Source organism: Ctenopharyngodon idella, chromosome 8 (assembly GCF_019924925.1).
Source record: "Ctenopharyngodon idella isolate HZGC_01 chromosome 8, HZGC01, whole genome shotgun sequence".
Taxonomy (NCBI): Eukaryota; Metazoa; Chordata; class Actinopteri; order Cypriniformes; family Xenocyprididae; genus Ctenopharyngodon; species Ctenopharyngodon idella.
The window spans coordinates 29,540,922-29,561,726 of NC_067227.1; the positions used below are offsets into that span (position 1 = coordinate 29,540,922).

At 39.0% G+C, this 20,805-nt stretch overlaps 1 protein-coding gene and 1 long non-coding RNA gene across 2 annotated transcripts; one reads left to right on the top strand and one right to left on the bottom strand.

The window, feature by feature from the left end:
- Positions 1-1,331: 1,331 nt before the first annotated feature.
- Positions 1,332-20,463, bottom strand: si:ch211-180f4.1 (uncharacterized protein LOC100144405 homolog). Its single transcript, XM_051904200.1, has 2 exons — positions 20,218-20,463; positions 1,332-5,935 (listed from the first exon to the last, which is right to left on the bottom strand). The coding sequence occupies exon 2, from the start codon at positions 5,848-5,850 to the stop codon at positions 3,607-3,609; it is 2,244 nt and encodes a 747-aa protein (XP_051760160.1). The 5' UTR covers positions 5,851-5,935; positions 20,218-20,463; the 3' UTR covers positions 1,332-3,606.
- LOC127517959 (uncharacterized) lies at positions 5,943-11,546 on the top strand. Its single transcript, XR_007931413.1, has 3 exons — positions 5,943-8,739; positions 8,973-9,082; positions 10,973-11,546. It is a non-coding gene; the product is annotated as an uncharacterized LOC127517959 (long non-coding RNA).
- Positions 20,464-20,805: the final 342 nt, after the last annotated feature.

Genomic DNA, 20,805 nt, shown 5'->3' on the forward strand with positions numbered 1-20,805 from the left:
AATAGAATAGAAGTGGACATTCTACAATTATATACAGAAAGAGTTGTAGAAGGCAATTAAAAAACATCAATAAATGTAAACCCTTCAAATATCAAAATGTAATTGGGTTTATTACATAAATATCTGCAGATGGATGTCTTGGTTTCTAACTTATAACGTAGCATTTGAAAAGTTTAAAACCCATTTCATGAAAATAAAAGCTTCCGAAATATTGTTATGCTGGGGTAACATTGATCATCAGGGTGCAACTATGAAATGTTGTTAACTTACATGAATTAAAAAAATGATGTATAAATTTATATTAAAGGCACAATATGTAAGATTTTTGGATTAAAATATCCAAAAACCACTAGAACAGTGTTATATATTTTGTTGACTTGTGTACTTACATTATCCCAGATGTTTCCAAGAATGTTTAAATCCAGAGAAATTTTAACCAGGAAACAGACCGTGCGTCGCCTATCAATGACATCATACCCGCGTTACCCTCGGTTTTATTTGTTAGAAACCATGAAAATGCCAAATACGCTTTAATATATTATGTGTTTTATTAAACAGGTGAGCAACTGTTTGGATTATTATTCATCAATAGAAAACTAATTATTGTTATATAGCTCAACACAGTAAGTCTTATTGTTTAAATCTCATTTTCTTGATTTACTGCGAGTAGCATGTTTTAACATGACTAATATCAATCTAGCTTACTGCAGTGTGCAACAAGTGTGTCATAGTAGCCGCCGAGCGAACACAGAGTAGCATTATAACAACTTTCAACACACAAATGTTTCTAATATAATAAAACAGCGCTGCGTTACCCTACATACGCATGACCGAATGAAGCAGAAGCGGTGACTGCGGCATAATAAAAGCTCCAATGCTCTTGAGCTGTGTGTCGCGCTCGTTTCTCATTAGCAATCGCTCCAGCGGCCTTGTTTCTGCTCCCACATCACTCGGCCCTGCTCTGCTTCATACTACAGTAATGTTAATAATCTCATCCATGAACACGATTTCTGCCCGAGTCCCGTCCAGATTCATTTCCACCGGCTGTAGACGTGAAGACGACACCTCCCATGATTCCACGAAATCAAGGCGTCATCAAGCTACGCCTTTGTTTTGAATAAGCCACCTCTAGCGGCGAAAATATACTTAATGTGCCTTTAAATGAAAATGGCACTTTGTCACAAAAGTTTGCTAATTTTTAGTCGGAAACTTTTCAGGCTAAAAAGTCTAAAGGAGAAGCAATTTAAAAGTTAAAAATAATACATTGATACTCAAACAGTTTTAGACATAAACCTCAAGGAAAAACAATAAAGAGAAGCTGTAGCCAATAGTTGTAGTGATATTGTTTGTGTTTATTTCTCTCAAATGTTTCTTCAGACAGTCATTTCTCCTGAACTACTGCGCATGGACGTCACAACACGTCTTAACAGTGTAAAACCATTATTGTTGACTTAATTGAAATATAACAATAATATTCCTCTATTACAAAATACCCTGCTATTCACTGAGATACAGCAAATCGTGTAAGACGTCATTAGTGTCCTCCACCACTAGAGGGCAGAGCTGTAATGATATATTTAATGCTTAATCTAAGGTGACATTTTCTCTGCTCTTCTGCCAGTAATAACACACAATGTGATTTACAGTCAGTGATGAAAGAACATCTTAAAATCATGTGACATGTGTATGAACAACATTTCATACCAGAACTGACTGCTAACATGTCGATTCTAGAAGTTGTCCATATGAACTTGAGTGCATTTTCTATCCCTTCAAATCATGAAATAATAAAATAAAAAATTCAGCATAAAATACAAAAAATAACAATTACAATAACTAGCTCAAAAACTGAGCAAGAAATCAACAGATGTTAAAAAGATAATATATTTTCCTCACTGTCCGTCAGAGCTAAATATACCGTGACATCTCATTGACTGATGACAGTGATGAGAGAACTATTGAATATGTGTCTCATCTTTGGTTCAAATAATGCATAACAAAAGTGCACTCAGTAATTTTTTTTTATGTTGCACTGACAGTCTACTTGGACTTACTGATAATTAGCAATGTGAATGTAGCACCATGCTAAAGCTAACGTTTTCAGTTTGAAATGCCGTCATAGAAATGCACTATTCACAGTCAGCCACAATAAATGAATTCTGTGAGTGAAAGTGTCAGATAACAGGTAGAAATCAGGTATAAAGAGATTAGTATTATATCTGGTGATTACATCCGGTCATATGGTGACCATGAAAAAGCTTTTATTAGACTGGATATTCTATTGTCTAATGTTAATTTTTTTTAGGGTTACATCGTTCTTAATGATGATAAATTACTGAGTGCACCTTTAAAGTTATACCCTTTTAGGACACTTGATAGATCAAAATTAGATTTGGTTATATTAATATCTGGATGGATGTTGTATTTGTTGATACATGAGATAAATGAGCATGTGTCTTGCATAACATTTGTATTGATCAATATGATGCAGGATTGTGCACAAATCTCAAACATGTCAAAACCTTTAAACAAAATAAACTGAATATAGTTTTAAGGGTGACGTGCATTTTAAAGGTTAATTCATCTATGTGAGGAGAAAAAAAAACATTGATTTGTTTTCAATTCTCATTCTCCACACACACATGTTACCTAATATACCACACTAAGACTGAATTGTGTGAATATTGAGTTTGGCAACACGTTTAACTGAGAACTGAAGCAATCTCTCAGTAATCAAAACGCCAAGCACATGATGAGGTGCAAAAAGCATAGAACAGCCCCATCATTGTTAGCAATGGTGAATGTCTGCTAGTAAATGTCACACATTTAAAACACATAATCGTTATAGGCTAATGATTTTTTTCTATCAATTATGAAATACATTTTCAGTCAGTGCTAATAAACACAGCCATTTTCACACACTCTTCAATAAATAGTTATTTTACAATGCAAGAATAAATAAGCACAGCTGCGCAGTTGTGTTCCAGATATTAATTACATATGACAGCTAATTAGTTTGCAACTTCATAGCACCTGGCAGGTTTTATTTTCCTTACAATGCAGGTGATAAAATGTGACGAGCTGAAGACAAATGAGAGCAACGAGCACGCTTATGTCACCTTCTCACACCGGTGTATTTTTAGAAGTGAGAAAACTAGGAAAGAACTCACCCTGTTAGCACCAAAATATCATGCAAAATCCATGCAAAAACTCCAGAATCTGTGAATCTGATGTCATGTGACTGCATTTGATATGCGCGAGGCGATATAAATAGTGTTGATCTGTGTAAGTAGTGTATTAGCTTGCTTAGTGCTGATATAGAATGAATAAATTATAAGATTTATTAACACATTGGCATGCTTAACGTTGAATTAGTCTCAGAAAATACAATGCAATGCAAAAGCATAAAATGTGTTTTGCTGCCCACGTCTGTTGGTCGTCTAACAAATCACAACTGCAACCAAGTGTGCTTGGCATTGAAGGGTACAATCTAAAAATACATATATCTTTCACAATGACAAATCAATAACACATACTTGTCATTTATGTACAACACAGTACATATACTGTTTAAAATGTCTCTTTTATCTACTTTCTGTTGTGCAGCTACCACATGTAGGTTTTTGAAGTGTCTATCTGTGAGTTTTGAGGGTCAGCAGTGCCCTCTTTCTCTTTTTCTGTCTCATTCTCCCAGAGGTTAATAAGCGGTGGGTAGAGTTCGTTCAGGGGAATTGAGGTGGTGTGCTGCATGTACTTCTTAAGAGAGTGATGGCAAGATTTCTGCTTCATACGCCGTCCCATATAGAACACCAACAGAGCCATGATGCAGATGGCGAACATTGAGCCCATGACCGCTGCCAGGGCTACATTGGCCGGCTGGGCAACCATCTCCACGGCAAAGCTGGCTTCTTTGGTGGTCACGTTGATACAAGAGTGTTGGGTCTGCTCGGTGCCAGCCATGGTCAGGCAAACCTGGTACTCCGTGGAAGGTAGGAGGTGTGTGAGATTGTACTCTTGGACATCTACGGGGACCATTGCCGTGTAGCTGATTTGCGGGTTGTCGATCTTTACGGTAGCACTGAGCCACTTGGGTTGTGCCACCTCATGGTTGGAAGAGACAGCAGATGGGTGCACCTTCCATTCAAGTACCACAGACTGGGCATGGACAATTTTTGCCAGGATTACCAAGGATCCAGTGGTATTCACCACCCCATGATGACCTCCAATAGAGCGTCCGCCATGCCAGTTGCTCCTATCCACATACACTGAGACACTTCGGGTGTCGGCTCCCTCTGCATTCCAAGCAACACATGTGTAGAGACCAGCATCCTCGAGTTCGACATGTGGGATCTCAAGAGCACCTTGTTCTTGCATCCGGTGCTTCTTCATCATTCCCCCTCCCTCATTCGTGGATGGGGAAACAGCTTCAGAAGTGACTTTGTCACCGGTGGGTGTCACCCAGTAAAACTGAGGCGCCGGATCTGCCACAGCCCAGCAGTTGAGTGTTAGAAGCTGTCCTAAGGTGACATTGAGCAGCGGAGGGAAGGCATGCTGGGAAATCAGAGGCAGGCAGGTATTGCTTGCCCCATTCCAACTTGCAGACACCACTTCCTGAAGGGATTGGCCGACAAGATGTGGTGGGGAGGCACAAAGAGTTATTTGGGGCTCCAGAACTTTGAGGCTCGATTGGTTGCCCAGGACGGGCCCCCAGTTGGCGAGACAATCACACCTGAGTGGGTTGCTATGAAGACTGATTTCATCCAGACTGGGGAAAGCGGATAAAATATCATGGGGCAAAAGTGTGAGGTCATTATTGTGGATCAGTAAGGTGCGCAAGCCGCGCATTTTCAGGAAAGCGGCTCGGTCTATAAAGAACAGTTGAGGGTTGTTGTAGAGCTCCAATTTGGCCATTTGTGGTAAGTTTGAGAATGCGCCCTTCTCCACCGCCACAAGTTCATCCATGTTGTTCAGACTGAGTTCCTCTAAGTGGGGAAAGTCTCTGAAGTCACCTTCCTGTATACGGACGATAGGATTCTTGTTAAGGTCAAGAAACTTGAGGCTCGGTAGAACACGCAGGGCTTTCTTTGGCACAGCCGTGAGCTTGTTATCGAAGAACGAGAGACTCTCGAGGTACTCTAATCCCTGGAAAGCCCCCTCAGGTATTTCCCTGAGCCCCATTCCTGCAAGAACCAGACTGTGCAATTTAGAGAGGGGGTGGAAGTTCATATCTTGCAGCCCAAGAATGGGGTTTTCCCCTATCATTAATATCTCAAGGTTGGGTAGGGACTCAAACCAATGGCTGTCTATCGCCACAAGCTTGTTGGAGTTAAGGTGAAGCCTCAACAGGTTCCCCAAGCCTGAAAAGGCATTAGGACCAATAGAAGAGATCTGATTATGATTAATATAAAGCTCCTCTAAGCTGACTAGGTCCTTTAGACATATATCAGGCAGCTCTTTAATTTGGTTTTCCTCAAGGTAGAGTGTGACCAGTTGGGTTAGGTTACTCAAGCCAACGTCTTGGATTTGTGTGAAGTGGTTCTGGGAGAGATCCAGTTCCGTGAGGTTGACCAAACTCTGGAGTTCTGTGGTTACCCTGGAGATATTGTTGCTCTGAAGAAGCAGCACCTGAGTATCAATTGAAATATTCCACGGGATTCTTCTCAAATGGAGTTCGTTGCAGTCAACAGTCTTGGCTTGATGGTAGACCGACTGAGGCGTGTACCATGGGCGGGTCTCGCAGACACATTGGGCAGGGCAGAAGGGAATCGCAAGGGAGCAGCGACACACAGCCAACATGAAACAGACTGTGAGCAGTGAAGTGGAAATGGCAGTTCTCTCCATATTGAGCATCTCTAGAGTGCTGTGCCCAGTAGGTAGTTGACAGTTGGAGGGAAGATTTCTACGAAATGGAAGACAAGAATTTTCTCATCCAGCCCTGCAAAATGAAAAAGAAAGAAGACATATAAATCATGCAGATTACATGATGTCAGCCGAGTGCAAATGACATTAACGGCAACTTTAGATGTGATATTTATTAGCATCAGTTGCAGTACATGCTGAAGGAATATTAAACATAAAGACTGCAATTTCTGCTCTCCTTAAGATCACACAAACAAATCAAAGCATCATTTTGTGCAATGAGTAAATATCCAGAATTGACATTTTTAATATTCTACACTTCGTTCCCCTGCCAGTGCTCAGAGATCCCTCTGATAATTGATTATTCAGTCATCTCTCATTCTAGTCAAACAGAGAGCAAGCGTGCAGCATTATTCCGGCCTGCATGCAAAAATACACCTGCCAAACGCAGGCTCCAACAAACACATGAAAGGAGCCACACATCAAAGCCTGAGTGTGCTCCACCGTACGTCTCAATACCATCTTCCCGTAAATGTAAGTGCGCCTGGAAGAATTGCACGATCTTGTAACCATTGAGTGTAACTGCTCTCAGAGGGGCTGTAACTGTACGGGAGGAAAGGCAAAATGAACACCAATGCAATAAAACAGATTTCAAGCACTTTATCACACTCTAAACATCCAACGGACAAAATATCTCCAGGCTAGGGGCATTTGAGATCTCGAGAGCATGTTTTAGCCTCAAGCATTTTGGCTACTTTTTGAATTTGCTTACCACACATATTCAGTTTTCTGCAATACAAACCAAGACATTTGGAGGGAAAATAACCTACATACAACAATGCAACATGGCATTTGTCTTTGTCTTTTTTCAACATCATAAGTTCAAACAGGAGCCTTTGGTGATGGACTACCGTTTGATCTTCCACTATGCCAGGGTCTGTGATGCATCGCTCCCCTGATTGCCGCTCTGTGCTAATGAGCTGAATTTAACTGGCAGGAGGCGCGAGAGAAGAACTGAATACTGTGAGCTGTTAATAGGTTTTACAGCATAACTCACACAGACACTAAACTAGGAAAATCTAAAAGTCCTACCATATGTTTTCACAAATCTGTAATTGAAGATGAAGATCAACAGCATTAATTAGAACAAACGGCAACACTGACTGACTTAAGAAGAGTCGTGACAGTGGTTCTCAACTGGTGTGTCAAAGGTTACTGATGGGAACAGAGAAATTCAAATAATAAAATGCAATTCCCCATATAACCGTGTATAGTTAGGATAGCAAAATAAATAGGCTAGATAGATATGGGAAAACAATTCCCATATCTTTTGTTGTTGATGTTAAAGGCTGTGTTTCCAATCAAACACATAGAGTCTGTTGATGCAAATGCATCTGTCACTTATAGTGTTACTGTACTTTAAATAGTAAAGCAGTTCTCGCCCCCCATTGACTGCCATAGTATTTTTTTTCCTACTATGGTAGTCAATGGGGTGCGCGATCTGCTTGGTTACAAACATTCTTCCAAATATCTTCTTTTGTGTACAGCAGAACAAAGAAATTTATACAGGTTTGGAAAAACTTGAGGGTGAGTAAATGATGAAAGAATTTTGATTTTTGGGTAAACTATCCCTTTAATAAATGTCACAATTTAAAATATATTTTTTGTTTCTTTTTATGAAAAAGTATTTTTTGTACTGTGTTGGGTCAGCACTTGATATCCCATGTAAAATGTGGGTCCTGAAGAAACATCAGCTGATACGACACATTTCAAAATGAGAGCTGATAAATGACGGAGCACTGAGCGGATGGAAAGTGACACTTATATTGCGCGCCAAATGTAGCAACAACTTTGTTCAAAGCACGTCAGTGAGAGGAACAAAGTTTTGTCTCTCACAAACCACACATCCTGGTTGCACATTAAAATAGACCCAGTGATGCAATCAAGTGCAACTTCCCTTACTGTTATGTCATATGCAAAATAAGACACTAACTAGGAGAGCACAGGGTTTTATGTGCTTCTACATGATTCAATACTGAACATCTGTTTTCCTTACTGCTCATCTGACCTTTACAAAAATGTACTGTGGTGAAACCATGGCAATGAAGCTTTCTTTCATAATACCAAAAAAGTACCATGATATTTACTATGATAATAATACCATGGTGTCCTATACTTTGACAAATACCATGTAGGGTTAGGCGCCCATATTCATATACCATGCTATTTACACTCCAAGAAGTTCAGTAAACACCATTGTAAAAACCATGGTACTTTCATTATATGAAAAAGCTTTTCATTAATGAATGTCATAAACCTCAGAGTGATCTGACTTTAGATTGTGTGCTTTTAATTGCACACCGTGGTAGACAAATCCACATGTGGTGGCAGTAAAACAAGCAAATCCAACACTTTTCACACAGAGACATGAGCTGCCTATTCCGCTGAGTCTTGGGGTCTTTTAATCTGCTCAGTCTGTGGAAAGTGCTCTTGATTGCAACGATAGGATGTTCAAAATTCTCAGAACAAAGACAGAACATGGGCATGATGCTCAAACTGCACTGGCTCTGGAAATGAAAACAAGATGGGGAAAAATTACCCGCCCTCAATCACCCCCCTCCGCACTCTGATCTTTTCATGCGTCGAACACAAATTAACTCCCCTGAGAGGTGTGTTGAAAAGGGGCAAGATGAGACGGGGGAGGGGACAGACAGACGGATGGGGTGTGTCCCTCTTTGCTGCAAAGAGCCTCAATCGTCTGATGTACCTCAAAGACTTGTGCTGTCACAACATATCGGTGCATAAAAGTCCAAAACATTTCATGCAATCTCTTGCATTAGGTTGTTATCAAATTGTCGTCAAGCATCCTAGGCAGTTCAGGTAGGACAGATCAGATTTTGACTACACACGTACAACCTGTTCTGTTTCTTTGGAAACAAAGCTACTGGGAATCATGATGGCATTTGAGATCTCAAAATCCCTAATGACACAATATACCGTTCTGAATAAAGCCTGAAATATAGTATGTGAAAGCAAACGCTTTTAGCAACAATATGAAAAGCCCAGTGAGGGGTGCTATAGCTGATATTAGCATAAACTGTTTTCTCTTTCAGGTCAACTACTCTCAAGAGTATCATGCTGAGCCAAGTTAAATCACATAAACATGTTTATTGCAGCTATCTGACCAATAAAACACCTGGTTTAATGGCACAGACAAATTAAGGTAACTCTATCACTCCCTTGAGTACTGAGGTTTGCTACTGTCACAGTAACACAGTCTGTTTGTTTACATGTATTTACATTTACTACTAATGTACATTTAACAACTTTATGTAACCCCTCCGGTTCTACTCGCACTGCATCGAGTGGGATTAGAACCATAGCTTCAGGCGTGGGAGTGCTAACAAGGATGCTAAAAAAAAACAGCATCAGTCGCTAGTGCACCTCTTGAATCCAGAGAAGTGAGGTTTACCTGCAAATCCCTTTACTAGCTGGCCTTCGTTACACTCACCCCCCAATCCTCACTCCCATCTGGGTCACAGCACCAATGTAACCCTTTCGGTTTTACTAGCACTGCTCCAAGGGGGATTCAAACCAACATTTCTGGCATGGGAAGCAGGTGCGCTAACAAAGATGCTAAAAACCACAACATCAGTCACTAGTGTGCCTCTTGAGACCAGGGGAGTGAGGTTTACCTGCAAAGCTCTTTACTAGCTGGCCTTTGTTACACTCAGCCCCCCAATCCTCACTCCGATCCGGGTCACAGCACCAATGTAACCCCAATAGATCTACTCGCACTGCTCTGAGTGGGATTCTAGCCAGCGTTTCTGGCATGGCAAGCGGGTGCGCTAACAAGGATGCTAAAAACCGCAGCGCAGAGACCAGGGGAGTGAGGTTTACCTGCAAAGCTCTTTACTAGCTAGCCTTCGTTACACTCCTCCCCCCAATTCACACTCCCATCCGGGTCACGGCACCAATGCAACCACTTCGGTTTTACTCACACTACTCCGTGTGGGATTCGAGCCGGCGTTTCCGGCATGGGAAGCAGATGCACTAACAAGGATGCTAAAAACCGCAACATCAGTCACTAATGCATCTCTTGAGACCAGGGGAGTGAGGTTTACCTGCAAAGCTCTTTACTAGCTAGCCTTCGTTACACTCACCCCGCAAATCCTCACTCCCATCCGGGTCACGGCACCATTATAACCCCTTCAGTTTTACTAGCACTGCTTCAAGGGGGATTCAAACCAGCGTTTCCAGCATGGGAAGCAGGTGCACTAACAAGGACGCTGAAGACCGTCAGTTGTTAGCGCACACTTTACTAGCTAGCCTCTGTTACATTTATATCATCATAAATGTAGGTATACTGTAGGAGCTTTATAATGTAATAAAGAAGCACATACTTGCTCAATCATGATTCAATATCTGGTATCTGTCATGTCAAGTGTTTGGTAAACATCATTGTAGTGCAAAAAGTGTGCACATTTAGAAAATATCTGAGAAGTATTTGACAATGGAGCACTTTGAGTCAGTTCACTTGGTGGCCATCTTGTCAGCTATTTCCAGTCATGTTCAAGTTTTTTTCAGATATTCATGTTCTTTAAGTTTAGGTTTTTGTAATCTTTATTTCCATTACCGAAAAAAATATATATATAGTTTTAGTTAACACTAACAACACTGCTGAGAATAACAAGTGTGTCTACTTTCAGAAGAGACCAGTATTATGCTAGCAATGCATTGGCCATGCATTTACATCTACGTTAGCATATTTGCGTATATTTCTTGCCTAAGGCTAGAGTGTTTCTCTATTCTCTATGCGGTAACTCTTATTCTGCCAACTCGTGCATTTTAATAGCATCTGGGGAAGAATTCTTGCAGGAAAAGACAGAAAGATGATAGTTGACATACAGTAAGAGTATAGAGCTTGCAGCTCAGATCATTAGATCTTTTTTGATCTTGAGTACATATTGAGATTTCTCACTTTGGTATCATGGCAAATCTCAGTATGGCCTTTTAAATCAACAAATCAGAGGCAAATTCTCCTTTTTTGCTCTCTATTTTATCTCATTGCTGTCTCAAAGAAGAGTGATATTTCTTATGTCTCCACCCTCAGAAGTGCTGATCCTTTAGCAGACTGGAGACAGATCATCTTAAGCAGAAGCCATCTTGTTTCCGCCCATCCTGCTGCTGCAGAGATCAGATCACCTTCAGCGATGAAGAAAAGGTGGAGTATTTCCTAGTGTCTGCGGAGGTTTCTGTGTGTGTGAGTGCATCAGCTGAGTCTCAGTCTCAGTAGCGTGTGACACTACTCCGCACGCCTGTCTGATCGCATTAGACACTGAGACGGTCATTCTGGACGTAACCCCCCCGGCCCCTCTGCACGGCAGGAAATGGGGCCACCTTGCCTGATGCCATGGCAACCTGACAGGAAGAAGCAAAAAGGACCAACCCTTGGGGTTTCCTTTTGCATATGTGTGTGATGGGACATACAGACATAGTGAGAGAGAGAGAGCCGGGAAAGAGCTGAATGAAAGAATGAATGAAAGACAGAGAGAACCACCTGAGTGGGTTAGTGAATCTGGAATATAAATACACAGTTGAGAGATTACAGTAATAAGGCCCTAAAGGAAACAAAGATGAAATAGATGAATGAATCTCTTTAATCTCTTGGAACTATCCAGTTAAGAAGGATATAATGGTTACCAAAAATAAAATAAAAATAATACAAAAAATAATACCTATATATATATAGTATATATACTATGTATAGTATATATATATATATATATATATATATATATTAGTTTATGATATTATTATATGCAGTAATATATATATATCATATATATCATAAACTATCCACTTACAAAAAACATAATTGTTGCATTTTATAGTAATGCTAATTTTTTTATAAAAATAGCCTAAATAAAATATGCATTATATACATTGTGTGTGTATATACAGTATATATATATATATATATATATATATATATATACGTATATATAAATATATATATATACTACTTTTGTCATTAATACTAATATTAATATGTTAGAATACTTTTTTCTTTTTTCAAACAACAAAAAATATGATTTTTGCATGTGTCTGCATATTATCCTCATGATACAAGTCCTAATGATACAAAAAAAATTTACTTAGTGGCATTAAAACACTATTGTGGGACAGATGTTGTTTGATTCACTGTCTTTATTATAAAAAGTTGTGCCACTCTGCTCAGTGACCAAGCGAAGTGCACTGAATGAATGGCTCAGATTGTAATTTAAGCGAGATTATCCAGCCAGCTGTTCACGAGTCTGGTGCAAAAGTTCTACTGCTAGATCTTCACATTTGAGCTTTTAAAAGTGATTATGTTTGCTGGAAACAAACAAGCGTCCTGACAGTTGTATTTACAAGGTGCCCTACATTTCACACTCTGCAATGTACACAGAACATAATAATGCGTTGCTACTGCAAACCATTAAAACGTAATGATATGAAAATGTACACATGACTACATACATCAGAGCAAAGTACAACAATGGAGAGCAAGACAATGGTGTTGTTCCCCATGGATGTGCTGTAGTACAGCGGTGATTGGAGATTAGGAGGGTGCGCAGCCGATAACCCTTTGGGGCTGATCTCTCTTTTAGTACACTTTTCCTTTTCTTTTTATTTGCCATGCCTGAACACAGCCCCTCACATCTGCAAACGTATTGGAGCCAATGAAATATTCATGGATGGGTTATTAATTATTGAGAGCACTGCAGGCAGGTCTTTAATTTTCATCCTTGCCTTTTACTATTGGGTAAAAAATGGAAAAAAGCAGCTGTTAATTGGTGTGAAGGAAAGATGCATCTGGGCCGTCACAATTTGTCAACACTTTGTGACCTCATTTCCTACACTTCATCACCTTCTCACACAATCATATAAATTGGCAATATCAACATGACAGTTCAAGTGGATAACCTGCACTGTACAAACTGTTTAACTAATATAAATCCAGTCTATGGCTAATAAATGTCTGGTGATGCATGAAACTTAAAAGAGATGTAATGTGATGTGGAGTGTTAAGAAAACATGTTTGATTAAGAGAATTAAGTTTGGTGCTGCTAACAGCACAGAAATAAGACACTTACATGACTTAAAGTGTAACTTCACCGATTTTCAACCCGCTTTGTATTGTTACAATGTTGGTAGTATATATACATGAACAGAGTTCTGTGTTACTTGTACCAAGAAATTTTTGTATCCCCGCCCACGGACAGTCCGATCGACAGAGGGTTATTAAAGGGTTAGTTCACCCAAAAATGAAAATTCTGTCATTTATCACACTCATGTCGTTCCACTCCTGCAAGACTTTCGTTCATCTTCGGAACACAATTTGAGATGTTTTTGATAAAATCCAATGGATTCTGGCCTCCATTGCCAGCAAGATAATTAACACTTCCAGATGCCCAGAAAGCTACTAAAGACATATTTAAAACAGTTCATGTGACTACAGTGGTTCAACCTTAATGTTATGAAGCGACAAGAATAATTTTTGTGCACCAAAAAAACAAAATAACGACTTTATTCAACAATATCTAGTGATGGGTGATTTCAAAACACTGTTTCATGAAGCTTTGAAGCTTTACGAATCTTTTGTTTCGAATCAGTGATTTGGAGCGTGTATCAAACTGCCAATGTCACGTGATTTCAGTAAACGAGGCTTCGTCATAAGTGTTCCGAAATTTCACTGGGGGGCGCTCCGAACTGATTCTGATTCGAAACAAAAGATTTCTTTCAGTTTTTTCCCTGCATGAGCTAAAACACTGTGTTTGTGTTTGAAATGTTGACAACAAACACAGAGGTTTTTCAGATTTTCTCTCCATATTTTCCTTTCCTTTCCTTCACTGGAAACCGAAAGTACCGGGAACAATAAAGTCGACTCCATTATAACTAAAAGTTTGCTAAGAGGTATTTCCTACTAAAGCAAGGTAGAATTTGACTATGGTAAAGGCAAGATAATCAGGCTAATTTTGGGCGCAGTTTCTTCCCTTCCGACAATCCTAGGTAAAGTCACGATTATCTTGATGGTTCTACAGATTATCTTATCAGATTTTCCTGTGGTATGAGGTGTGTTAGGAGTGATTGAATCTGCTCAGAAGAACGTCAGGGACACACCATTCTCAAATCATAAATATCCAACATGTTGAATATTTAAGATCAGAAATCCTGTGTGGGGGGAACCCAGAGGACAAAAGCGCACACACGCATTAGATTTAGAGATGCACCGATCGACCGGCCAGGAATTGGAATCGGCCGATTTCCCGCACGATCGTCTGTTTTGTTAATAGTGGCACAGGCAATAAAGCTGCATGTTCTCGCTCTCTTCTCTCTGACGGCGAAGTGACACATACCTGCCTCCTCTTTCTCACTCGTCTCATTCGCTCCGGTTAAATAGTGCTTGTGATGCAATAGTGCACTGATCAAGTGGAGCACACAAGCTGCTTCTCAGTCTCAAACAGCTTGTGAGTCACAAGTAATGAGTTGCTTGCTCTGCACTTAAATGGTCAAATACATACAAAATTGCGTCAAAATGCCTGTCTTGGCAAGTATTCAGTTTAACACAGTCAGTTTTGGAGCATTAAATAGTTGAGAAAGAGAACGCATGTTGAGTAACAGTATATTGGGTTGTGCATAAACTCTTAAAGCGACAGCAGCCTAATAAACCTGCTGCTGGCTGTCATGTTAATCAAAGAACAAAAGTACTTCACTTTCTGCTCTTGACAGAATAAGTTTTATAACTTTAATTGTAAACATTCATCTGTATTTAATTTTTACAATGAAAACTGTCCAGTGTTATTTTATTTAATTATTTGATTACTTTAATTTCTGTAGTATTTCTTACCTGAATAAAAACCTACATCACTTAACCTGAAAAACTTAAAAGTTTCATAGCTCTCTTTATTTTTTTGCATTTGTTTGTGCTGTTGTTTGCCATTTGTTTATTTGTTCTTATTTTATTACTGACTTTTTACTTGTGTTTTTTTAATGAAAATAAAACCTTGCTCTGATGTACAGTTTTGTTTGTATATGCTGTCAATTATAGTTCTTAGAAAGAAAATCGAAATCGGCAAAAATCGGTATCGGCAGCTCACACTAACAAAAAAATCGGAAATTGGAATCGGCCAAGAATATTGCAATCGGAGATCTCTAATTAGATTGTCACGTGAAACAAAACGATAGCCAATCAGAAAGCGAGCTGACGGAAGGCAGAAGCTTAATAACGACTTTTACTCTTTTCCCTGCAAATTTTCTGTAAAAAGCAGTCCAAACACTATTATCACCATTTCTTCTTGCCTGTCGTCTGCCATGTTTGTTTACTCTAAAGTCATGTTTGACCATGAGAGATTTTTTTTTCCTGTGTTCACGGTCGGGAATCTGGTTGTTTGTGAATGAAATCTGTTAGTGTGTGGACGCGAGTGGTCATGCGTGTGGTCTCTCACATTTTGAAAATCTGATAAGATCTTAAAAACCTTTTAGTGTGGGCAAGCCTTAAGCGTATCCATAGCAGACTAGGAGAATTTTCGCACTTCTATGGCATAGACAGCAAAGTTTTATTGAAAGCCTATTTTGCCAGCAGTGAAGTACCGCTTTAACACACGTATAACAGTCAGAACTAGATGTTTAGGTTGACATGAGCCAGTATCGCTATACATTTCATCATTGTAACATCCAAAGCTGTGAAGAGAGCCAGATAAAAGCTGAAAATGTGCACTGGAGCTAGTGCAGCGCTGAAATTAAATGGGATGCATACTGAATCAAAGAAAAGCCAGCGTAAGCATTTTTGCAAGAGAAAAACACTTAAAATTCAAAGCTTTCTCTTTTTTTTAATGCCAATAAATGCAATTGTAGGGTCCACTAAGTTATTTGCCCTATCACCGGGCTGCTGGGGGTGAAAAAACACTGAGCATTAAATGTATAGGCCCAGAACACAACTCATCCACATACACCCACCATACAGCAGAGAACTGTCCATGAATACACTTACTGGCGTATAAAAAAAGGACAGAGAACTGTTGCTGGGAGAGTGGGCTGAGTGCATAAAATAGACTTATGAGTCACTGTTTAAATGTCTCTAATGAAACATTACAGAATAAAGTCAAGTCCTGGTATTATTTGAGACTGTAAAACTAACACGAGCAATCTCTGGCAAGAGTCAGCGTTTATTAAACAGGGTTGTGTGCTATTCTGCATTGAACTGAGAATGCCAACTCAAATCCAGAATTTTGTCAGTTTGAATTTATGGATGTAGAATTAAAATGGAATGAAATTCAAATGAGTGCATATAAAAGCTATAACTTTTCATAGTTTTAATTAAAAAAGGTTTTTTAGAATGCATATCCATACCCATTAAAAGCTATCATGCATACAACATATGAGTTATTTCCATAAGATAATATTTATAATCAATGTTTAAAATTCCAAAAATATAAATGTATATTTCATTTATAAATATTCAAAAATCCTTTATTTTACCCCACAGTTTACTGTGAATATTTATTTCTTTGATTATTTGTTTGTTTGTTTATTTATTGTTTTCTGAAAGCAATGTGGTGGACATATGGTGCTGTAAAATAATTTGAATAAAAGGTAATTAATAAGTTAAGTCTTAGTTTAGGAAAAAAATAATTATATACTTTTTGGACTAATGAAATCTGTTGTGTGATTGAGTTGAATTTCTTTTGATTTCTTTGAATTTAAAATTCCTATTTCTGCCATTCCAATTCCACTTCCTGTGGGGTGTGGCTTATTTATTCATCATCTGAAAAGGAACACATTTTTAAATTATGATTTTTACTAAAGATTAATAAAGGGGACCTATTACGCCCCTTTTTACAAGATGTAATATAAGTCTCTGGTGTCCCCAGAATGTGTCTGTGAAGTTTCAGCTCCAAATACCCCACAGATCATTTATTATAGTTTGTCAAATTTGCCCCTATTTGGGTGTGAGCAAAAACACGCCGTTTTTGTGTGTGTCCCTTTAAATGCAAATGAGCTGCTGCTCCCGGCCCCCTTTCCAGAAGAGGGTGGAGCTTTAACAGCTCACGCTTCAGTTGCTCAACAACAACAAAGCTGGAGAATCTCACGCAGCCAAAATGAGGATTGACAGTAACGGTGTTCAGCCTTATATTGTTCAAACCGGAGTCGGACACTGATGGAGAGATTCAGGAAGAAGTTACAACTTTTAGAATGAAACTGGACGTTTCTGAATGGTTAGTGGATACATTTATGTAGCTGCTGTGGAGTTGATTCAACTCATCGACTAGCATGTGCCGTCATGTTAATCTTTTGTGCAAATCCAGTGTTGAATTGACCCTCGTTTGTGAAGCAGTCCGGCGTAAAAATGACAGCAATGCAACAACACTCTACTACAACAACTCTTCCTCTTCTCTAAAGCAGCCCAACATGGCCTCGCCCCCCTTGTTGCGTGTTCTCGGGGACGGGGTTTATGTAAATTTTAGGGTTAGTGATGTCACTAACCTGGGAAGAAGCTTGTTGTTTGTTGTTTGTTATAGTCCTTAAACAGCAAATTCTTTAAAAGAAAATATCTCCCTTTGCATTGAACTTTGAGCGTTGTAACTTTGCAGATATTGTTTATGCTCAAACAGCAACATTACACACTAACTAAAGTTAAAAAAGTGAAATCATAATCAACCACCCCTTTAAATGATAAGTGATAGGAGCTTCTTTCTCACTGTCCTCTTTTCTCTTTCTTTGATTGAACATTAAGTGCCCTGTGAAGGCGAGAATCGTTTCTGATTAAGAAGATAAGGATAAGAAGTGGACTGGACAAGAGAGACAGAGTGAAAGTGAGCGAGACAGATAAGCCTAAATGTTGACAGAGATATGCAGCGATGGAGAGAGAGAGAGCTGAAAGCATCTCTCAGGGGACAGGAGGACTCGCTCAAGGACATGTCCAAGAGTTTTTCATGTTCATTTGTTCTGGGCCACAAAAGACCTGATGCATTTCTCCACCCACAGCACCGCTGGCTCTCAATAACCTCTCCAAACTAATGCAACGGTACAGCCCTCTGTACAGCCCAAACTCTTCAGTGCATTATGCAAAGCACCGGCAGCAACCCTTTCACCACTCAGGCTGGAGAGACGCATCCCACATCCAGCATGGTCCGGAGGTGGGACACTTCATCACACACATAACACAGAAACACAGCTCACAGAGAGATCGGCATTAGCATTCGATAATGCAAGGAAATAATTTATTTTATATAAATAATGTATATTTAAAAAAAAAAAATGTGTGTGTGTGTATATATATATATATATATATATATATATATATATATATATATATATATATATAAAATATATTTTAAATATGTTAAAGTGACAGCAGCCTAATAAAGCTGCTGCCAAATAATAAGATATATATATATTTAAATATTATCTCATTATTTGGCAGCAGGTATATTAGGCTGCTGTCACTTTAAGACCTGACACATGGATCCACTATACTGTTAAACATGCGTTTTCTTTCTCAACTGTTTATGTTCACTTAAAACATAACTGACTGTTTACATGAATACTCACCAAGACCGACATTTTGACATTATTTTGTGTGTATTTGACTGTTTAAGCGAAAAATTACTTAATTTATTACTGAGAAGGCGGCTTTATGTGCACGCACTTTGGGTGTGAGAACAAAATCTGCAGGAATGAGTAAAATTATGTGCAATATGCACAATCCCACGACGAAATTCAAGCCCTGTAACACCAACAATATTCATCCGGAGCAAATGAAATGAGTGCGGGGAGGCGGGTTTGTGTGTCAACTCGCTGTCGGAGAGATGAGAGAGAGAGAAAGAGCAGCTGGTATCATGTATCTATTCTGCGGAAAATGAGTATTGGAAGCGTTTCAGAAATTTCAGTATCAATATTTTTGACAAAACCACATTAGTTTATTATTTCAGATGCCTTTTTAAAAGACTACAGTTGAAAAATGTATATATTATATAGAAAATTCAACCTGCCAAAGTGGCTAGTAGGAGTGACTGCGTTACAATACTGAAATCCACCTGGTGTTACTGTCAAGTCCAATATATATATATATATATATATATATATAAAAAATAAAAATAAAGCAGTCCTGGAAATTGCTTTAGAAGTTGCTTTGGAGAAAGTGTCTACCAAATGCCTAAATGTAAAAAATAAAAAAAATAGGTTAATGGACAATAAAATATCACTTAGTAATTGTCTACCATTGTAGGCCAAAACTGTTGTCAATTTACTGAACAAAGGTCTGGCAATAAAATCTCACTCTGGGATTCTATCATTAAAGCAATAAGAAACAGGGAAAGCAGCCCAAGGAAATAAATCTGCACTTAGTAATCAAATGGAGTGTGAGATCACATGAACTGAGGATGTAAGCATCCATTACGACTGTTAAGGGTTCCTGTGCTGTCTCTGCTGCGTTCACTCAACTCATATTCCCACGGGCCATTTTCTCCTGGTTTGTTACTTCAGAGGTCTTCTGCACGGTTTTATTTAGAGCAGCTATAATTAAACAGCGCATTTTTGTTCAATGCATGCAAACGCAAGGCACTTAAACAAGAAAACATCACTGCCAAAATTGGGCCATCAACTATACATTGTTTCTGCTGCTAAATCATATCTTATAGATGTGTCTAACATTAAATTATATATGTAAATACATACAACTGCACGTCAATAACGTTGTTATTTTGTTACGTTTTTGATGAAACTCCATTACCAATAAAAATATTATCATAAAGTATTTTCACAATAGACAGTAAAGAGTTTTGATGGCTCCATTTGGTATATTACAAGTCTTATGACATGACAGAAAGACCTCTAGACAAACACACGCACATAATACTTTAAATTACAGTGTCATATTTCACATGTTTCTGTAATAAATACTACAGTAAGACCAATAATAGTATGCAAACAGCTCCACAAAATTACACAGTGAGCACTCTCAGTAATTACTTTGTACACTGTAACATTATCACTGTAATTTAAAGTGTGACCCAAATGAAAAATACACAGACTAACAAATAAATAATACAAACAAATGTGGTTCTAAATATTTAGATGCTTCCTACAGGGTCACTGAGAGCAGGTGAAGACCTCCATAAAAAACCAAGCAAATCCAAAATAAAGGGACGAGCTCAGAAACTTCAGAGCACAACCTTCCAACTCTTAATATATACAGCACATTTACCAGCAGTTTTATTCCCCCTACGAAAGGGCATGAGTTTGTAAGTTTGTAACTTCTGAACTGAAACCACGAATGCTAAAGAGATGCTCTGCTTTCAGAAACGCCCTTACCTCCAGCGATTGTAGGATGGCTCCGATCCAGGGTCTCACTCTCACCTATTTCTCTATTATGTTGCAATTTGAGAAAATAATCGCGTCTACGGTAAGCAGTTGATTTGATTTTGCGTTTGATTATTTTATCCTAAATATGAAGTCCATCATCACCCTCTCGGTCCGTTTGAAAGCTTGCCTCCGGAGTGAAATTATTCTCGCATCACCAGCATCAGCATCGCTCCCTTATGCATCTTTTACAGTGTATTTGAAGCGCCCCTGCACGCTGAGGCCACGCCCCCTCGCTGCTTACCCTTACGCTGTCATTAACCAATGGGGATGTCAGGCCAGGTCGCTCCGCCAATGACACATAGGGGCGGGGCATAGGTCTATCCCATAGCAATGATGTAATGGTCCAGTTTTCGCTCTCCCTCCAGGTTGAGCTCTCCTGCGGCAGCGTCAGGCATGAAGAATAACCCCTGCCATCAGCGCTGAGCTCACACTGTCTCGTATTTCTGTTTAACACTAAAGCATGATGTCAGAAATAACTGATTTATTACATCTTTGTGGAAAGATGGTGACTATTTTCTTTATGTATAAAGATAGCTA

Excerpts from the sequence above, each read along its gene's own strand:
- si:ch211-180f4.1 (XM_051904200.1), bottom strand. The coding sequence starts at position 5,850 with ATGCTCAATATGGAGAGAACTGCCATTTCCACTTCACTGCTCACAGTC.